Source organism: Malaclemys terrapin, chromosome 4, assembly GCF_027887155.1.
Source record: "Malaclemys terrapin pileata isolate rMalTer1 chromosome 4, rMalTer1.hap1, whole genome shotgun sequence".
NCBI classification, from domain to species: Eukaryota; Metazoa; Chordata; order Testudines; family Emydidae; genus Malaclemys; species Malaclemys terrapin.
Window position 1 is genome coordinate 47268688 of NC_071508.1, and position 19921 is coordinate 47288608.

The 19921-nt window shown below is 43.0% G+C and overlaps 1 protein-coding gene across 1 annotated transcript in view; it reads left to right on the plus strand.

The window, feature by feature from the left end:
- Nucleotides 1–19921, plus strand: part of LOC128836127 (sodium/hydrogen exchanger 10-like) — a 239766-nt gene that overhangs the window by 61384 nt on the left and 158461 nt on the right. Inside the window, exons 7-9 of the mRNA XM_054026143.1 lie at nucleotides 7837–7936; nucleotides 15296–15439; nucleotides 18005–18176. Of these exons, the coding sequence (XP_053882118.1) occupies nucleotides 7837–7936; nucleotides 15296–15439; nucleotides 18005–18176 (416 nt within the window). The remainder of the gene's footprint in view (nucleotides 1–7836; nucleotides 7937–15295; nucleotides 15440–18004; nucleotides 18177–19921) is intronic.

Below are 19921 nucleotides of genomic sequence, written 5' to 3' on the forward strand. Positions count from 1 at the left end.
GGCTTTAGGGGCTGCAGCCCAGGGCCCTGGGCTAAGGGGGGGCCTGGTGCAGCAGGACTCAGGCAGGCTGCCTGCATGCTGTGGCCCCACGCTGCTCCCAGAAGCGTCCGGCTGCTGGCACGTCTCTGTGACCCCTGGCGGGGTGGGGAGGAGGCAGCTCCACGCGCTGTCCCAGCACTGTCCCCCTGCGGGGCCGGCACTTGTGGGCACAGACAGCATACTGAGACATGCTGTCCCCCTGCCCCCGGGGACGCGCAGAGATGTGCCAGCAGCTCCTCCTGTACTCCAACCCCCTGCCCCACATCAGAATCCCCTCCTGCACCCAAACTCCCTCCCAGATCCAGGTCTTGAGAACATGACCTATGAAGGAAGGCTGAAAGAACTGGGTTTGTTTAGTTTGGAAAAGAGAAGACTGAGAGGGGACATGATAGCAGTTTTCAGGTATCTAAAAGGGTGTCATAAGGAGGAGGGAGAGAACTTGTTCACCTTAGCCTCTAAGGATAGAACCAGAAACAATGGGTTTAAACTGCAGCAAGGGAGGTCTAGGTTGGACATTAGGAAAAAGTTCCTAACTGTCAGGGTGGTTAAACACTGGAACAAATTGCCTAGGGAGGTTGTGGAATCTCCGTCTCTGGAGATATTTAAGAGTAGGTTAGATAAATGTCTATCAGGGATGGTCTAGACAGTATTTGGTCCTGCCATGCGGGCAGGGGACTGGACTCGATGACCTCTCGAGGTCCCTTCCAGTCCTATAATCTATGAATCTGTGAATAAAATCCTACACCCCAACGCTCTACCCCAGGTCAGAATCCCTTGCACCAAACTCCCTCCCAGAGCCCGCACTCCTCACACTCTCCAGCACCCCAACACTCTGCCCCAGCCTGGAGCCCCCTCCTGCACCCAAACTCCCTCCCAAAAAGAAACTAATATAACAGCTGTTCTAAAGTAAGAAGTAGGCTATTTTGAATTAACTATATATATTACTATATATAATAACTATATATATTACAAGGCTGAAATTTAACCACAAAACGGCTTTATGTTAATTAAAAAGCAAGTTTAGTATAGCGTTAATAGCCTTAATGCCATAATTGTGTTCATTTTGTTTTAAATTAGGAAAAAGACTTGTATACAGGGGCCCCACAAAATCTAATAGCCCCGGGCCCACAGGAGAGTTAATCTGGCCCTGCTCACCACCCACAATGGGGAATGACTTTAAACAGTTCAAAGAGCTGTTAAAGAGGATTGCAGACTCATTGGAGATACCGCTGGAAAAAGTTGTGGAGTCCAAACATAAGTTGTTGGACGTCCTCCAAAGTTCAACTTCTTCCAGGATTGCTCTCCCAATAAACAGTGTTCTCATGGACCCAGCCAAGGCCATCTGACATACCCCGGCAAGAATTCCCCCCACTTGCAAAAGAGCATACAAAAAATATTATGCCCCTTCCAAAGGAAAGAAATTTTTATTTTGACACCCTATGCCAATCTCATTGGTGGTAGAGGCTGTGAATGAGTGGGGCTGACAACAACATTCCAGATCCACCCCATATGACAGGGACAGGAAAAGATTAGATCTTTTTGGGTGTAAGGTCTACTCAGCGAACCTACAGTTCAGGATCGCAAATTACAAGGCACTAATGGCCAAATACAACCATTTCAACTATTCAAAGATGTCTGACTTTATTGATTATCTACCTGATGACAAAAAGGAATAATTTAAAGCAGTCACCTCTGAGGGTCAACTCCTAGCTTGCATAGCTTTACAAACCTCACTGGACTCGGCAGACACGGCGGTATGTTCCATCACCATAGTCATGCGATGAGCTTCCTGGCTCAATCCACTGTCGAGGATCTCCCGTTCGAGGACCTGAAGCTGTTGGCAACAAAGATGGATGAGTTGCTTCACACAAAAGACTCCAGGACCACTCTGAAATCCTTGGGCATCTACATGCCTGAACCAAGGAAAAAACAGAGAAAGTATTACTCAGCACAAAGAACAAGATTCATGCCCTATACTCAACCACAGAGGCAATATAACCCACAAAAATAGAGGGAGAGGCCCATGAGACAGAGATGCCTCCCATCTCAGCCATCAACATCCCAATAACCCCCCCCCCACACCCTAAACAATAGTTTTTAGGGTTTGGTCGAGGGTCAGAGATACTCTATTGCTGGAGCTATCTGACAACATCCATCCTTTCAGAGACCATCTGACTCCATTCCACCCAGCATGGCAAACCATCACATCAGACAAATGGGTACTAGAAATTATCAAGACTGGTTGTTCAATCCAATTTACCTCCATCCCCCCCACGCTTCTTCTCTCCCCATCCCTCTTCAGGGACCCTTCTCACAAACACTTACTGAGATACGAGGTACACCATTTCATACACGTGGGCGCCGTAGAACCAGTACCAACACAACACAGAGGGAAGGGCTTCTACTCCCATTATTTTTAACTCAGAAGAAAACAGGAGGATGGAGGCCAATTCTCGACCTAAGAAGACTCAACAATTTGTGAAGACCCAGCGATTCAGGATGGTCATGCTAGCAATGGTAATTCCAGCACTAGAACTAGGGGACTGGTTCTCAGCCCTTGACCTCCAGATTACATATTTCCACATAATGATACATCCCTCACACAGAAAGTTTTTATATTTGTTGTGGGCACAGATCATTATCAATACGAAGTACTCCCTTTTGGCTTATCTATGGCTCCACAGGTATTCTCGAAAGTCCTTGCAGTATTGGTGGCTCACCTCCGCAGACAAGGAGTCATAATAGTCCTCTATCTGGACAATTGCTTAGTCAAAACCTTGATTTGAGAAGAGGCCCTAGAAGCTATCCAAAAAAACATAGCTCTCTTCACACACCTGGGTCTACAAATAAATGAACAAAAATCAACGTTCACACCTGTACAGAGATTGGAATTCATTGGGGACTACCTCGATCCTCTGGAAGCTACAGTCTCTCTGCCCCCTCACAGATTTACTACTAGTCAACCTGATCACTTTAACACAAACCAGCCCACAGATATCGGCTAGTACCTGTCTCCCACTGTTAGGCCATATGTCAGCAACGACATTTGTCGTGAAGCATGCCATACTACACATGCATTGCCTGTAAGGCTGGCTCAGGACAGTATACATCCCACGCAGACACAGTATAAACCAGTGCCTTATGATGCCAGGCAACGTACAAAAATTCTCTACAGTGTTGGACTCAACCACACAACATATGCACAGGAGTTCTCTTTTCACAGATCCCTCCATTAATGATACAACAGATGCTTCTTTGCAAGGTTGGGGGTGGGGGCACACTTGCACAACCACATGGTCCAAGGTCGCTGGTCCCCATCAGAATCAACATTGCCCATAAACTTACTGGAGCTATGGGCAGTCCACAATTCATGCTCACACTTTCTACTCATGATCAGGGACAAGACCATAAAGGTGTTGACGGCCAACATTGCTTGTATGTTTTATATAAACTGACAAGAGGGAGCATGGTCACACTCCCTGTGCACAGAAAGCGATGCAATTATGGAATTGGTGCCTCTGCCACATCATCAACATAGCCTCCAGTCTAGCAGGATGCCAAAACACCACTGCAGCTGCACTGAGCAGGAAATTCTCCCAAGATCATGAATGGGAAATAAACACCAGGGTACTACAGAGCATATTCAAACATTGGAGAGGTCTCAACTGTAGATCTCTTTGTGACAATCCAGAATGCCAAGTGCTCATTCTTCTGCTTGAGAGTGGGACTGAGACCCTGTTCTCTAGGCAATGCTTTTCTCCTCAAATGGGATACACCTTTACTGTATGCCTTTCCCCCCACCCCTCTCCTATCCAGGGTCATACACACTGACAATTCCAGAGTCATCTTGATAGCCCCTCCTTGATAGTTTCCTTATCTCTTGCAGATGGCTGTGTGCCCACCCCACACTCTTCCCTTTCCACCACATCTCCTGTCTCAGGATGCAGGTCAGGTCCACCACTCAAACTTGGCAAAACAGCACCTGAAGGCATGGCTACTCCATGGTTCCGAGGCAGTGAAATGACCCGTTCAGAGGAGGTAAGGGACATTCTCTTAAATAGCAGAAGGTCTACTACACGAAATACCTATCTGCACAAATGGAAGAGATTCCACACATGATGCCAGAATGGACAAACTGTGACGACTACCTCTCCTTTACCAATGGTATTAGATTACATAAAAATTTAAGAAATCTGGTCTCTCAATGAGCTCGATTAGAGTACACCTCGCAGCAATCACAGCTTTCCACCACAAAGAAGTTCTTGAACTTCACCCACCCTACCATTAAACGTTTTCTCAAGGGTCTTTGTAATTTTTACCCTGAAATACAAGTCCCTGCTCTGTCATAAAACCTTAATCTGGCACTGCAATGCCTTACTGGGCTCCTGTTTGAACCCTTAGTGATGTGTTCACCTCTCAAGGAAGGTGACATTTCTTGTCACTCTTACATCCGCCTGACGAGTAGGAGAACTTGAGGCCCTCATGACACATGCCCATACACAATATTTTTCAAAAACAAAGTTACTCTAAGACATCATCCAAAATTCTTACCTAAAATAGTTTCCTCGTTCCATTTGAATCAACTCATCTATCTCCCATGGTTCTTCCCAAAACCTCATGGAACAAACAAGAACTGATGTTTCTCACCCTGGACATCTGAAGGGTGCTAGCATTTTACTTTGACAGGCCTGAGAAAGTCACCAAGTTATTTCTTTCCATCACAGAATAATCTAAGGGAGATGCCATATCCAAACAAAACTGTTGAAGTGGATCTCTGGCTGCACTGACCTTTGCTATCACCATCAACAACTATCACCCCATCAGGGACCCACACACACTCCACCAGAGCACACTCTACATCGATAGCTTCCTCAACAATGTGCCCTTTATGGAAATCTGCAAAGCAGCAACCTGGCCGTCAGCCCATATGTTCACAGCATTATGTCAGGGAGCAGGACTCGTCATCAGACGCTGTATTTGAACTTATGGTTTTATCATCCATCATGACTGCAACTCCAAAGCCCCTTCCTTCCACTAAGGGGCACTGCTCTACAATCACCTAAAGTGGAGCACCCACAGGGTCACTTCTTGAAGAAGAAGAGAAGGTTACTCACCCTGTGTAGTAACTGAAGTTCTTCGAGATGGTTGTACCTTTGAGTGCTACCCTACCCTCCCACCTCCCCTCTACTTTGGAGGTTTCACACTAAAGACTCTGCAGTAGAGAAGGAACCGGGGGGGGGGCGTGTTTGGTCACACAGTGCTATGTATCCCCGAGAGGTGGCCTGGGATGGGGACAGCACATGTTTGACCCAGCAGGCACTGTGACAGAAATTCTCCGATCGCAGGTGCAGGGACAAAGATTCACCTAAAGTGGAGCACCCACAGGGAGAGCCATCTTGAAGAACCTCAGTTACTGCACAGGGTGAGTAACCTTCTCTTTTAACTGAAAGGGAAGGGGTGTTTGTACCTAAACAGGAATCTGGCAGTGATAAGATTTTCAGAGTATCTGAATTTTTTGTTTTTTTTGTGTTTAAATTTTATTTTGTTGCTATATGTGAGTACTGTGATGAAAATTAAATTCTTTTTTGTATACTTTTTAAAAATAAAGATGTCGTAGGGAGATAATGACAGGTCCCTTTATTCTGATAGGTCTGTATATTTTTTTGTGTATGCCCGGTTTATGTGTTTTGGGGAAGGTTATAGTGAGAACTTCCCTTGCTGTTTTTTTTTTTTTTTTAAATCTTTGTGTGAATTGGGTGAGTGAGAGAGCTGAGCTACCAGGCTTGGCAATTATCTATAAGATGAAACTTAAATGGCAGAAGTTGTTTAGCTTAGGGTCCTTCATCAATTCTGCTTGGTCCTAATTCATTCTTGGGAAGCTCCATAGGAATGGGTACATATTTCTTGTGCCTGAGATTTTGGGAGGGTAATGCCTGATGCATTGTGAACAAAGCCAAAACTGTCCACGATGATATGAAATGTTCTCTGGATTTGGTATGTATTGCTAAAACCCGTTTGAACAAAGTTGTAGACCCATTTTTGTTATGGCAGATTCTGGCAGCTATATGGTAATCTATGAGTCTCAGGTTTTGTCTTTACTACAGTGTTAACTCGAGTTATCTATCCTTGAGTGAACTAGAGCTGGTCAGGACTTTTCAACTAAAAGTTTTTTCATTGGAAAGTGCTGATTCATCAAAACCAAAATATGTTGCAGAAACACATCAGTTTAGATTATATTTTCACCAGGAAGGTTTCTGAGGTCCAGGTTGGAATTTCTAGTTGGGGAAGGAGGGGCTTGGCATTGGGAAGAGAGCGAGCGAGAGAACACACACAGTCAATAGTCTTACCTAGAAGGTGGTAGTGGCAGGGTTCATGTCCCTGCTCTAAATCAGGCAGAGGAGAGAATTGAACCTGGGTTTCCTATTTCCCTGCTCAATGCCCTAACTACTGGGCTATTAGCTGTTCTAGGGGGTTCTCTCTCTCTCTTTGTGAATTTTTTTTGTAAGGTCTCTGTTTTGTCTGAAGGCAGAACAAACCAAATGCTGAAATTTTTCATGAAACAGAATTCGTGTTCTTTAGTTATCCTAGCTTAATGAGAGCAGTCATGCTAAAAAACAACACTTGAATAGCACAGACTGGATTAGCAGCACAGAAGCTGAGTCCCTGCTGCATTATTAGCTGAAGCTTCATCAGCACTCAAGCTTCACCTCCCACTCCTTGACAGATCACCTAGCATGAGTTTAAAGCACCACTTAACTTGAGCTAGAGATTTTTGTGTGTGTGCAAGCAAGTCAGGTCAGGAGCAATATATCTTGAACTAACACTGCACTGAAGATAAGCCCTCAGACAGGAGGAATTGGTGAAAGGTTTACTTTTTTTAGCCTGATTAAAATACAAAAAGTGGCCAATCTCTGTTTATTCAAGTGTGTAGCTGTCTCTTGTGAGTCTGCAGCAGGACCAACATTTTTATTTCTTCTAGTGTATAGACCACAAGAGTTATTTGTGGGATTTTACCTCTGAGTTCTCTGAACTGTCGTCAATACTTCTGCTGAAGTCCTTGGAAATTATTGTCCTCCTGGATTTCAATAAGTATGTGGATAATGCCACTGGTAGGCAGCCATGTAACTTCCTATAAGAGAGGGAAAGTTCCCAGAGGGTCAGATGTGCTCTGTCTTGATCTGAGCATAGCTTGACTGATTTGAGTGTTAGGGTTGCCTAAAAATTTAAATGAAAAAGATTACATACATTTTTTGACAATACTGGTTATAGAGTTACAGTTTATTTTCTTCTTTTCAAATCAGTACTCTGCTGCTGAAAAATTAGAGTGGGTGGGGGAGAGAAAATTTTGTTATATTAGTGGGAAATCAAAATGTAATATGTCCCTTAATAGCTCAGTCATTTCAACTAAATATATATTATTTATTTCCAGACCTATGATGATATCACTTTTAAGGCTGGTGCTGAAGCAAGAAACCAAACAAACTATCCTGGGTAGTTTTAGCATAGTTAAAAAAAACGCAAGAGAAATACTTGATTTAGGAACCTACCAGCATAGGAACCAAAAACAAGAAAAGGAAGAATTTAAAGGAATGATGTTTCTCTTTTTAATTATATTGCCAAAACTTATTTTAATATTTTTCTCCAACGATAGTACAAATAACACATTTAAAAAGTTCCCCCAAAAGCAAACTTAAAGTATTTATTTTAAGTAGGCATGTCTAATCATGAATTAAAATATAGTGTGTCACCTACAGTAAATTAAATGGGTTTTAATGTACTTGTTTTTCTTCTCTTTAGCTGAATGGATTGGAATGTCTGGTGTTATCTCTCTCACTGTTTTGGGAATTCTTTTACATTCTGAAAACTTTAGTCCAGGGGTTCATGAATTTAACCTTAGGTGAGTATTTACTTCCATTTTAAATTAACTGTTTTATGTCCTTCAAGATATTCCTTGTTGCTATTTATGTGTCAGGAGAGGGAACTGTGTTTATAGGCAGACTAATCTGATCAATAGTGGACCATACAAATGGTCCCTGATTTAGATGCTCTTCTAGTGGGGTGGTTCATTCATAATTAAAAAACAAACAAAGTAGTGTTCTGGTTAAAACACAGAGAAAAGTTGCCTTAATCCCTTCTGGCTTTGTGGAAGGAGCGTACCTCGAGGTTCTTCTTCGAGGAGTGTCCCTAGGGATGCTTCACTTTAGGTGTTCATGTGCCCCTGTGCATGTAATCGGAGATTTATAGTAGCAGTGCCTGTTTGGGTCGCACATGCACGGTCCCCGTCTCGCGCCACCTCAGGTGGTTATCTGGCGCTGTGCGACCAACTCCCTCTCAGTTCCTTTTCTACTGCCTTTGGCTTGAGTCGGAGCATCTAGCAGCACCTCTGTGCCTAGTCTTATTACCATAGTTTTCACTAGTTAGATTTAATTCTTGCTCTTTATAGTTAATTATTTTCTCCTCTTCTTCCCCATTAAATTTATTTTCTCTCTCAAAAAAATTGTTTTTTCTTCAGACCAGAAGTTTAGGTTTCCATTGTTAACTGTTAGAGTAGACTAAAGGTCTGTCGCATCTTACGCACATTTAACATGTGCGATTTCAGCTTTACACGGTTGGTAAAAACAAAACAAAAAACAAAAAAAGAGAAAAATAACAATTTTAATACTGTACCTCTAGTGTGGGCGATTCCGCCCGCCATTGAACTCAATGTAATTTTGACTATACTTGGTTTTCACTTTACGCGCTGACTGCGGAACGTAACCCCAGTATAAGATGAGACAGACCTGTATTAGTTTTTCCCCTTATGGGGGGAAACACTCCTCTGAGTGGCATCCCCGGTTCCCTGGGTTTTAAACGCTGACTCACCTGCAGACTTTCAGTACCTGTGTCTGACAGGCACTCGCAGTGTGTTCACTGCCTCGGCGAGACACACATACCTCAAAAATGCTCACAGTGCCACAACCTAAAAACCTGGATCAGGAAAGCGAGAGACCTACAATTTTCAAGTCCGCCTCACGGAGAAGTCTCTCCAGCCAGCAACTGAGCCTGAAGCACAGACCCCACCTAACAGCGATCCTTCCTCCATGGCTCAGACTAAAGATCATCCCACTAAGAAGGTGGCAAAAAGTGGGCCAGAACTTCCCCGGCTCGGGAATCTGCCAAAAAATGGTGTTCCCCAAACTAGCAGACCCGATTGGTACCAAGTGCACTGGCCTTCTCCATGGCTGAAGTAGTGGGACCCTCTGGTACCGTGGGTACCAAAAGAGCAAAAGACTCCAAGCAGGCTTGTTCTGACATGGGCAGTAAGGGAAGACCAAAACCCTATGCTTTGGCACCGACGGAGCTGATTAGACACCTGATGCTGAGCGGCTCGGCACCGCTGCAGACCATGGCACAACCTTCTGTTGGTATAATGCAATCGGTGCATGCATCAACACTGTCAATCATGCTGCAACAGTCGGTACTGACTGCTACACCTTCAAAGTCACTGCACCAGAAGGACCTAATGATCACCTCGATGCCAGAATCTCCTATTCTCAGCACCGATGTCACTCAGGCATGTTTGGTACTGGGCCACCTCACCACTCTACCTCGATCTGCTCCCCTGTTCTCGAGTGATGAGGATGAGGACAAAGGGGAAATATAATCTTCACACCATTCTTCTCCCATCTGCATGCCTACCAGCCCAGATCAACTGCCACAAAGGGGATATTATACTGAACCCAAAGATTGACACTGGTATGGGCACCCATAGATACCACTGATGCCTTTTCCACTACAATGGACTTATTGGAGCTGATGGGCAGCATACCCCCCACAATACCACAAATCTCCCAGCCCACCCAGGTTGAACGCATGTCATTCACCCTCACCTTTGGTACTGGGAACATCTGAGCTTCCAGAAAAAGTGGCTGAAGAGGAGGATGAGCTCTCTGAGCAGGAGATGGCACAAGCAGCCCACTTTTCATCATCTTCCCCCCACGACACTATCATGCCCCACCTTCCAATACGGGAGATGATTGCAAACAATTTCAAGACCTTGACGAGAGTTGCGAGCTCATTGGACGTTTTACTGGAAGAAGTCCAGGAAGCGCAACATAAACTCCTAGACAGCTTACAGACATCAACATGTTCCAGAATCGCTCTACCCATAAATGACCCGATTATGGAATCAGTTAAGTCAATTTGGCAGACCTTAGCAACAATCCCACCCATGTGCAAGAGGTCTGACAAAAAATATTATGTGCTGGCAAAGGGAATGGGGTTCCTCTTCTCGCACCCCACACCGAATTCCTTGGTGGTGGATGCAGTTAATGAATGGGGCAGACAACAACACCGCAAAAACACGCCTTATAATAGAGATTGGAAGAGGCTTGACCTCTTTGGCTGTAAGGCCTATTTCTTGGCGACTCTACACGTTAGGATCACCAATTTCGAGGCATTAGTTGCCAAACATGACCATACTAATTATTCAAAGCTATCAGACTTTATTGATTTTTTTTATTCCTGAGGAGAAAAGAGAGGAGTTCATGTCCATTATCTTGGAAGGACACCTTATAGCCCGGACAGCATTGCAGGATGCCCTGGACTCCGCAGACACAGCGGCAAGGCAGACACTACAACCACTGTGGTAGTGATGAGAAGGGCATCTTCGTTGCATCTCTCTGGGTTCCCCTGAGAGGTGCAATCGACAGTTGAAGATCTTCCATTCGAAGGGCCTAAACTCTTTGCAGCCAAAACAGATGAATCCCTCCACACACTCAAGGACTCAAGGGCAACGTGGAAGTCCCTGGGCATTTATACACCTAAGATCAAGAAAAGGCAGGGCAGATATTATGCCTCACAGAGTTTCCGGTCCATTCACTACATGCAACCACACAGACAATATGAACAACAAGGGCAGAAACAGAGATCCACGAGGAGGAGATAGCTTCCACCTCAGCCTGCTACGTCTCAACAACCAACCTCAAGGCAGCAATTTTGAGACTTTGGTTGAGGGCCCGAGACCCCCACATCTTTCAGAATCACAAGATCAGATTGGACAAGTCCAAAGTCATCCTGATAGCCCCCATGTGGCCTCGACAAATGTGGTTCCCTTACCGTCTCAGAATGGTGGTGTGCCAACCATGCACTCTTCCTCTTCTACCTCGTCTCCTTTCTCAGGACGCAGGCCATATCCTTCACCCAGACTTAGAAAGACTCTGTCTTAAGGCATGGTTATTCCACGGCTCTGAGGACCAGAAATGACATGCTCAGAGGAAGTACAAAACATTTTATTAAATAGTCGTAGAACAACCACCCGTCACATATAGCTATACAAATAGAGACGATACAATACCTGGTGCCAAAATAAACCGATCACAGCAATCTCTTCCTTGTTACCTCTGATACTGGACTACTTGCTGTAACTTAAGAAATTGGGCCTCTCCATGAGCTCAGGCAGGGTGTACCTCTCAGCTATCACAGCATTCCACCACAAGGTGGACGACTTATCCATTTTTGTGCATCCAATCACCAAGCGTTTTCTCAAAGGCCTCAGCAACATTTACACTAAAGTATGGATCACTTAATGATTACCTGTTGTGTTCATTCCCCCTGAGGCACCTGGCATTGGCCACTGTTGGAAGACAGGATGCTGGGCTAGATGGACCTTTGGTCTGACCCAATATGGCCACTATTATGTTCTTATGTTCATTACAGAGAAGAAAATATAAAAACCACAAAAGAACCTACAGGCATGCAAAAGCTTACCAGAGGTCACCCATCAATCTTATGGGGGCCTTGTAGGCCAAAGTCTTTCCAACCTTTCTGTGTGTGGGACCTTGTACAGGAGGTCCCCTCTGTTTGCTCGATGAGAAAGAAGGCCCTGAGCAGGCTTAAATGCACCCTTTTTATGACCAAAAGCCCTTTCTTTGTCGGTTGGTCTCTGGAAAAATCCCATATATGCAAGCATCCCCAGGGGCTGGTACCTCTTTGTGGGGGTTTACAACCTGAGTATTAATCTGAATCACCCCCCACTGTTCTTAGCTCCTGGCGGAACTGTGGAATCCCTTTTCTTCCCTCTCCCCCACCCGCCCCGCCCCGCCCCAACATTCATACACCATTCATGCACTTAAACAATATGGTCCCCAACGAGATTGCAAGCAGTTGCAATATCTATCATACTTTCATTACGTTTACTCCTGTGATTCTTCTTTGTAATCATGCTATCTGACAGTATCAGTTAAATGAGTTATCAAAGGCATCAATTGCTATGACATCCAAGGCAATAGTGATTCTCCCCAAATATGTAAATTAACTGGAGGGGAGGGAGTGAGGAGTGGCTGATTTGTCTCTGATGTCACAGTGTTCACGGGCGCCAGCTTCTTCCGGGCCCCGGGGGTGCTTAACCCCCGCTCTGCCCCCAGCCCCACCCTCTTCCCCCAGGCTCCCACTCCCACCCTGCCTCTTCCCATCCCATTTTGTAGTTGTGCATTTGATTTCTCCTTCCTAAGTGTAGAAATTTGCTCTTATCTCTGAATTTCATCTTGTTGATTTAAAACCAGTTCTCCAATTTGTCAAGTTTGAATTCTAATCCTGTCTTCCAAAATGTTTGCAGCCCCTCTGAGCTTGATGTCATCGACAAATTTTATAAGTATGCTCTCCATTATCCACGTCATTAATGAAAATATTGAATAGTGCTGGACCCAGGACAGATCCCTGTGGGACCCCACTAAATACATCCTCCTGGTTTGACGGGAAACCATTGATAACTACTCTTTGAGTGTGGTCTTTCAACCAGTTATGCACCCACCTGTAGTAATTTCATCTAGACCACATTTCTGAAATTGGCTTAAGAGAATGTCATGTGTGCGTGTGTCAGAAGCCTTACTAAAATCACAACTACAGCTTCCCCCTATCCACTAGGCCAGTGGTAATCAACTCAGAGATCTTCCAAGGGGTACATCAACTCATCTAGATATTTGCTTAATTTTACAACAGGCTACATAAAAAAGCACTAGTGAAGTCAGTACAAACTAAAATTTCATACGGACAACATGAGAAAGTAAGCAATTTTTCAGTAATAGTGTGCTGTGACACTTGTATTTTTAGGTCTGATTTTGTAAGCAAGTAGTTTTTCAGTGAAGTGAAACGTGGGATACACAAGACATATCAGACTTCTGAAAGGGGTACAGTAGGCTGGAAAGGTTGAGAACCACTGCACTATGCCATATAAAGGACTTGAAAATTCTGAGTGGTTCAGGAGTCAGTTTGTCAGTCTTGGGGCTTAAGATAGTTTTGAGTCTAAGAGGTCACATTTGGGGAAGAGAGAGAAACGTTTTTGTGGTAGGATGGTGTGAATAAAATATGGTGGCTGTTTAAAGCCGCTCACAGATTTGGAATGAAACATTAAATCCCAAAGAGATGTATTAGTGGATAAAGCATAGGTGAGATGGTTAAAGGAGTATGTTTATCACATGGCTGAATAATATGTCTCATGCATATCACTTCCATTTGTATTTGACTCCATAGTTAAGGTTGTGTTTTGTGTTTAAAGCAGCTATACAGCCTCCTTATTATGTATGAAGAAGACAGTGTATCCTTTCAAGACTTACACTAGTTAGCAATTTTCTGAAAATTTACAAATTAATTGTGTGTTTAAAATTAATTTTAAAATGGATATTTTGAGAAATTTAGCTTTCAATGTCAGATCTTTTTTTGTCCAGAATGGTCCTAACAACACAATGCTGCACACTCTTCAAACTTCCCATACTTAAAAACACATTCTCTTATAGTGGCAAGCTCCCGATGCCTGTAAGGAAAGTACAAAATTCCCCAGAATAGGCAGATGTGTGATAATCTGCTCTCATGAAGAAGTCCTCTCTTAACCTCCAATAGTTAGAAGTTGGCTTAAATAATGAAGTATGAGGTTTTATATTATTAAAGAAAAAAGTTTTTGAAAGATTTACTATAACAAATCTGGATATTATTGTATTCCATATAAATGAGTTTGACATTCCCCAGGGTACAATCTGGAATAGCTGTGTCTCCTCAGTTCTCCAATCTGAGGCGCTTTTTACACTGCTTTACTAGTGAACAGCTACTCTTGGCCCATTAACACACAGCCTTCAGAGTGTAACTTGCTCCCAGCTACACAGCATTGAGTGCTACTAGCTAGCCACTCGTGAATTGCACTGCAGAAGAACAACTGCAGATTCCCACTCCCAGACTTTCCCCCAGAAGTGTGCATTTTGTACTTTCAGTACTCTCCTGAACAATACAAGCTCATAGAAAGTCTGTCATTTCATCTAAGGAAAATGATATGGACAAATCTTGATATCCCAAATGATGGTTCTCAAACACTTAAATCCAAACACACAGGTTTAGATAAAACAAGAAGATAAATTTATTGTGCATAAAAGTCAGGATAGAAAAGAAAAGAAAAAAAAAAGGCAAACTAATACCCAACTTAACAGGTTAAGTGAACTTAAAAGCTTAAAAGCAAAAGGTTTTTCTGACCATAAGCTGTAGTAAATTTCATAGGCTGGGTCTCTTTGCAGCCTTGGATGCCTCCCCCTTAGTTCAGTGTCCTCCAGGTATTCATTTATGTTATCAGCAAAGGGATGGGAGGAGAAAAGGTGAAGTGGAGGGCATTGTCTCACATTTTTATACCACTCTCCCCTCTTTGAGGATTACCCCAAGCTGCGATGCAGGCAACATGCAATCTGTTGCCGACGTGAGGTATGAACCATCCCTGTGATGAAAAGGAAATTTCTTGTTTACACCTTCCCGCCTGCTGGTGAATGGCTGCTTTAACACCTGGCTGGGGCCAGTGTGTCTTTGTTTCTGAAAAACTGGTTTTATGGGTATTATCCAGAATTATAGCATATTACAGTAACAATCATATAGTAGAATTTATAAATTAATATACAATGCTGATATACATGTTTTACTCAGACAATAATGTTCAGCAGATTGTAACTTTTCATATGATACTTCACAAGGCATACTTGGTACAAAATTTATCATATTCCTATGAAAGGGGTGAACATAGGGGTGTGGCTGCCAATCCCTCTTTGCATCTTGTTAAATTCTTGACCCTTGGTGATATACTGTAACAATATGTTCCTGATAATAGCAGGCAATAGCAGATAATAGCTTCCAACTACAGTAGTCTGGGAATAATCAACCAATATGAGGATTACATTAACGTTTATTCTGAAATGAAGACTAGTGCTGTGTTTTTTATAATCTATCTCTGTGCTTTTCTTTAACATAGGTTCTGGTCAATGCTGACATTTTTGGCTCATGTTATGATATTCATTATAACTGGAATTGTGATAGCTGTAAAAGCCATTCCACATGTGACTATTCATGATTTGTTTTATATCTTAACATTCTATCTTGCATTGAATCTTATAAGGTAAGGACTACTGTTTGCCCCTATGTAGGACAACCCTCTGCCCCATCCCCCTGCCTTTTTAAAATCATGATTGCACATATTGCTTTAAAAATATTGAGTTATCTGTTTTATGATGTTTTAAACTGCATTGCATTTTCTTTGTTTATGCAGGCACTGGCATGTTGGGGTGCTTTCAGAAATACAATTTTATGTTTATTTTAGATGTTATTTAACACTAACAGCAATGAGTTCAGCTTCTAACAGTAATTGCTGGAATTACATTAATGCTTAGCATTTTGTGGGCTTGCAGGGTAACCTTGTTAACAGGATTCCTTTGCTAAATCATGGGCTGAGTCTGATCAGTTGCCTTATAGAGAATATTTGAACTCTCATGGCCTGGTTGTATAAGAGGCAAAGAGGAAGTTCTACAAAATTTTGAATGGTAAAATTGTGTGCTAGACAGCTTAAGTAATTCATGCTGCCATCATTCTGTGGTTGAGTCTGTTGGGACAAAATATCAGTTTTTGTGGATAAAATCATATGGATTGGGAATGAACTGTCTGCTTCTATGGCTGCAGAAAGGAATCTGAAGGGGACAAATGCTATATCTTCTCTGAGTTTAGTCTGTGACTTGTGAGGAACTAGCAATTTTGGGAGCACTTTGTTCCAAAATCATGTCTTTGGCTCTGAGTAGTTCTTGGCCCATGAAGGGTCCATTTTAGCAGAGAAAGGCAGCATTTCCCTTAGAACAAGGACACGATGCCAGCTTCTCTGAAGGTAGCTGCTGTAGGACTTTTTGGTCAAACAAAAAAACAAAAAAACCCACCAATAGTACAACAAAAACCATTGATAATCTGGCTGACTATCAGCCGGTATCCAAATTCGATTCTCAATCAAATTTATAGAGAAGTTTGCAGTAAGACCAGTCTCATAGTACTTAAATGCCTTGGATCTACTTGACTCTTGGCAGTCTAGGTACAGACCTAGATATGGGACAGAAAATGCACTATTGTCACTGGTTGATTTTGATCTCCTGGTGGTGAATGAAGATCAAGTATCTATGCTAATATTATTAGATCTATCAGTGTAACCCTTCTGCCCATCAGAGTTGGCAGCAACAAGGGCCGGGTTCAATATCTAGGGGTTCAGTTTCAATAACACCATGCAAAATCGGCTCGAGCCCCCACCCAGTGACCTGGGACAATTACATACCACTCCCCTCTCTCAAGCACAGAGTCTGAGTGTAACAAAAGCCTTTTAATAAAGGAGGGAAACAATGCAGCATTATGTTGGGGAAACACCACAAACAGGATTCATAACACAAACCATGAGCAAAAGACCCACCTCCAAGTAAGTTTGGCAGTGTCCTTTCCCCGTCAGGGTCTTAAGTCCAGCAACTCAAAAGTTACCCCTCCCACAGTTTCTGTACTTGGTCAGTGCAGCCCCCAGAGTTCAGAAGTTCATCTGCAGAGTTTACCTCCCAGCCTGGGTGGAAGTCGGGGGAAGTATGGAGGGAATCTTACATGCTTTACTGCTCAGGTTGATGGCCAATTGCCTGGCCTCTCCATGGGGTTCTGCTGCAGTCTTCACTGCCAGCTGCACCTCTCCGCTAGCCGTCCTGCTAGCCGCTCACCAACTTGCCTTCAGGCCCTCCCCCTTACTTAACACAGCTCTCAGTGATCTCAGCAATTAGTGACTTCAGCTCTCAGTGATTTTAGCTGGTAGTAGGGGAGCATCAGTGCTGGTGCATCACTAGCCCAAAGTAGCTCTAATGCTTAGACCTAGGTATTAGTGATCTCAGCTCTGCAGCATGTAACAAGACTCCTAATGGAGTCAAAATTAGCTCTGTTATTACATGGGGAGAGAGGAGAGGTCAAAGTGGTGTTTGGGGCCCATACTCCCAGGTACAAATACCTGCTCCCCACCTATCTCAATTCACTGGGTTTTGGAACCCATATCCCTTGCCTAGCAAGTGCTACTTAGTTAAGGGCGAGTCCCTCCAGCATAAAATGCCAAGTACAGTTCTACTGTCCTTGATTCACATAACCAGGATAATAACCCTTTATTACTCCTGCCCCAATAACAAAGAGACTGGGGATCCCACAGCAGCCAAAGTGACCATTTGGGCAAGCAGTCCCTTCATGCTAGGCAGGGTGGGTGTGCCCATGCAAACGAGATCAGCCTCTGAAGTCCTTTTTCACAGCTCACCACCAGATGTCAGGGTAGAGCTCATTCTGACTCTGCTTACATCAGCTACCTTCAATACCATAGTTCGTGCGGTAATATTGATTCACTTGCACGCTGCATCAAAAGTGGATGCTGTTGCTTTTGGGTGGCTCTTCTTTCCCGGCTTAATGTTCCCATTGGATGGTGTGGGATCATAGCTCCTCCCACTAAGGACTATTTGAAATTCTCTAGTGTTCCATTTTGTCTTCCCTCCTGTTCAACATGTGCATGGGATTGTTGGAGGGTTTGTATAAAGGTTTGGACTGCAATGCTTTCAGTATGCTGATGACACCCAGCTCTATGTCTCTATCTCTGAGCATTGATATTTTTACTCATTATCTTATTCTTTTATTTACACAGAGGTCTAGTTGTTTTGTTCTTGAGCCCTCTTCTGAGCCACCTTGGTTATGGATTTAACTGGCGCTGGGGAGCTGTCATTGTCTGGAGTGGAATGAGGGGTATTTTTACTTTGAATATGGCTCTTGGGATTAGCCAGTCAAAAGATCTGGGTATAGCAGCAATGAAGAACACGGTAAAAAATTTTTTTAAAGGGCTATCTACATTTTTCCCCCAAAACTTGTTCATAACTTGTACTAGATACATTTTGTTGGAATAAGTGATAAAAGAACTATAATAACATTCAAAACCAGATTTTTCAAAGTAAGTCAGCCAAATATATTTGCATATGAGTAACCCTTGCATAAAATAACCAGCACAAGTACACACAGATTATTTAGGTACATAAAATTAGCACATTCAAATCTATTCATGCAATTATGAGTGGCTAACTTTGAAAATCTGGTCTGACTAATTTTGATTCATAATAGAAATATGCTTGTAGATGCTACTTTTTGTATTTAAAAATGCATTGCAGTTTAGTTTGTTTAAATGTTTATATATAATCCGAATTTTCACATACTATACAATGGGTCAATATTGTTTCATCAATACTTTCACTATACCTATGTGATTAGCACAGAAATATTTTTACTACAGTTAGCTGTCCCTCTTAGAACTTTATGTGGACTCAGGTGCATCATGTGAGCCTTTGTGAACTAATCCATTTTCTGCTAGGGATACTGTTATCTGGAACTGTGTTTGTTACAAATGCTTATGGCTAAGATTTAAAAAAAAAAAAAAAAAGCATTCTTGAAGTTGGATCCTAAATCCATATTTAGGCACTCTGAAAATCAGGCCAGTTATTTAGTTATCTCTGGAGTTAGGAGCCTGACTTTAGGTATTCACTTTGAAAATTTTGTCCTATTTTCCCTCCTGTGAAACTTTTGATGATTCTGGAACTGGAGCCTCCATTGTTAGATGTTTCTCTATTGTCTTGTATTTAGAACTGTGGTGGTACCAGAATTTAAGATATCAAAAATGAAAATCTCTGCCTCCAGCATTGATGGTATCATTGCTTACTCTCATGTAAGATCTGAAACTCTCTCTGTTTCTGTACTTCAGGGATCTGCTCTTCCTTTAGAGGAATTTTATTTACCTGTATCCTCAGCTCTGTATGGTAGTAGGAGTCCTTCTCCAAGGATGTTTTTGCCTTCATCTAGGCAACCTCAATGGAAATTCTTCTCACTTCAGATTTCATGCTTTACAGAGGTCTTGTTCCATGGATCCCATCCTTTTATGGCACCATATGCCTTATCTTATGGGGCACAAATGTGGCCATTTGACCTTCACCTTTTCCCATCGGCTCCTTAGCTGAATCAAGTTGCAGGGGGAAATCGTTGCTTTCTAAGAATCCTGCTGGAGACACTCAGTTATCCTGTCAGGAACTCTTAAGAACCTGCATCACCAGGAATCTCAGAATGAGCAGCAAGGCCTTGTGCAGGAATATGAGGCCCAACCTACCCCTTTATCCATATCCTCAGTATCACCTGATGAGGCTGTGACACCATCAAATATGTTAACTGTAGATTACTTCAGGACCTCCTTAAAAGGATGGTGGACCTACTAGACATTCCTTTGGAATTGTCTAGTAGAGAGATCATTAATTGTTTGATTTTTTGTGCACCTGATATCCCAGGATCAATTAGCTATGCCTATTAACAAAGACATCCTTGAACTTGCTAAAAACTTGTGGTGGACTCTTACTGCCTTGTCTTGGCCGTATCTTAGAGGGCAGATCTTGGGTACCAAGTTCCTCCGAAGGCGTTTGAGTACTTTTTTATACATCTGGTACCTGGATTGCTGTTTTTAAAAATGGCTCATGAAAAATTGAAGTTGCCTGGGCTTTCTAGGTGTTCCCCAAGAGATAAAAGACCTAAG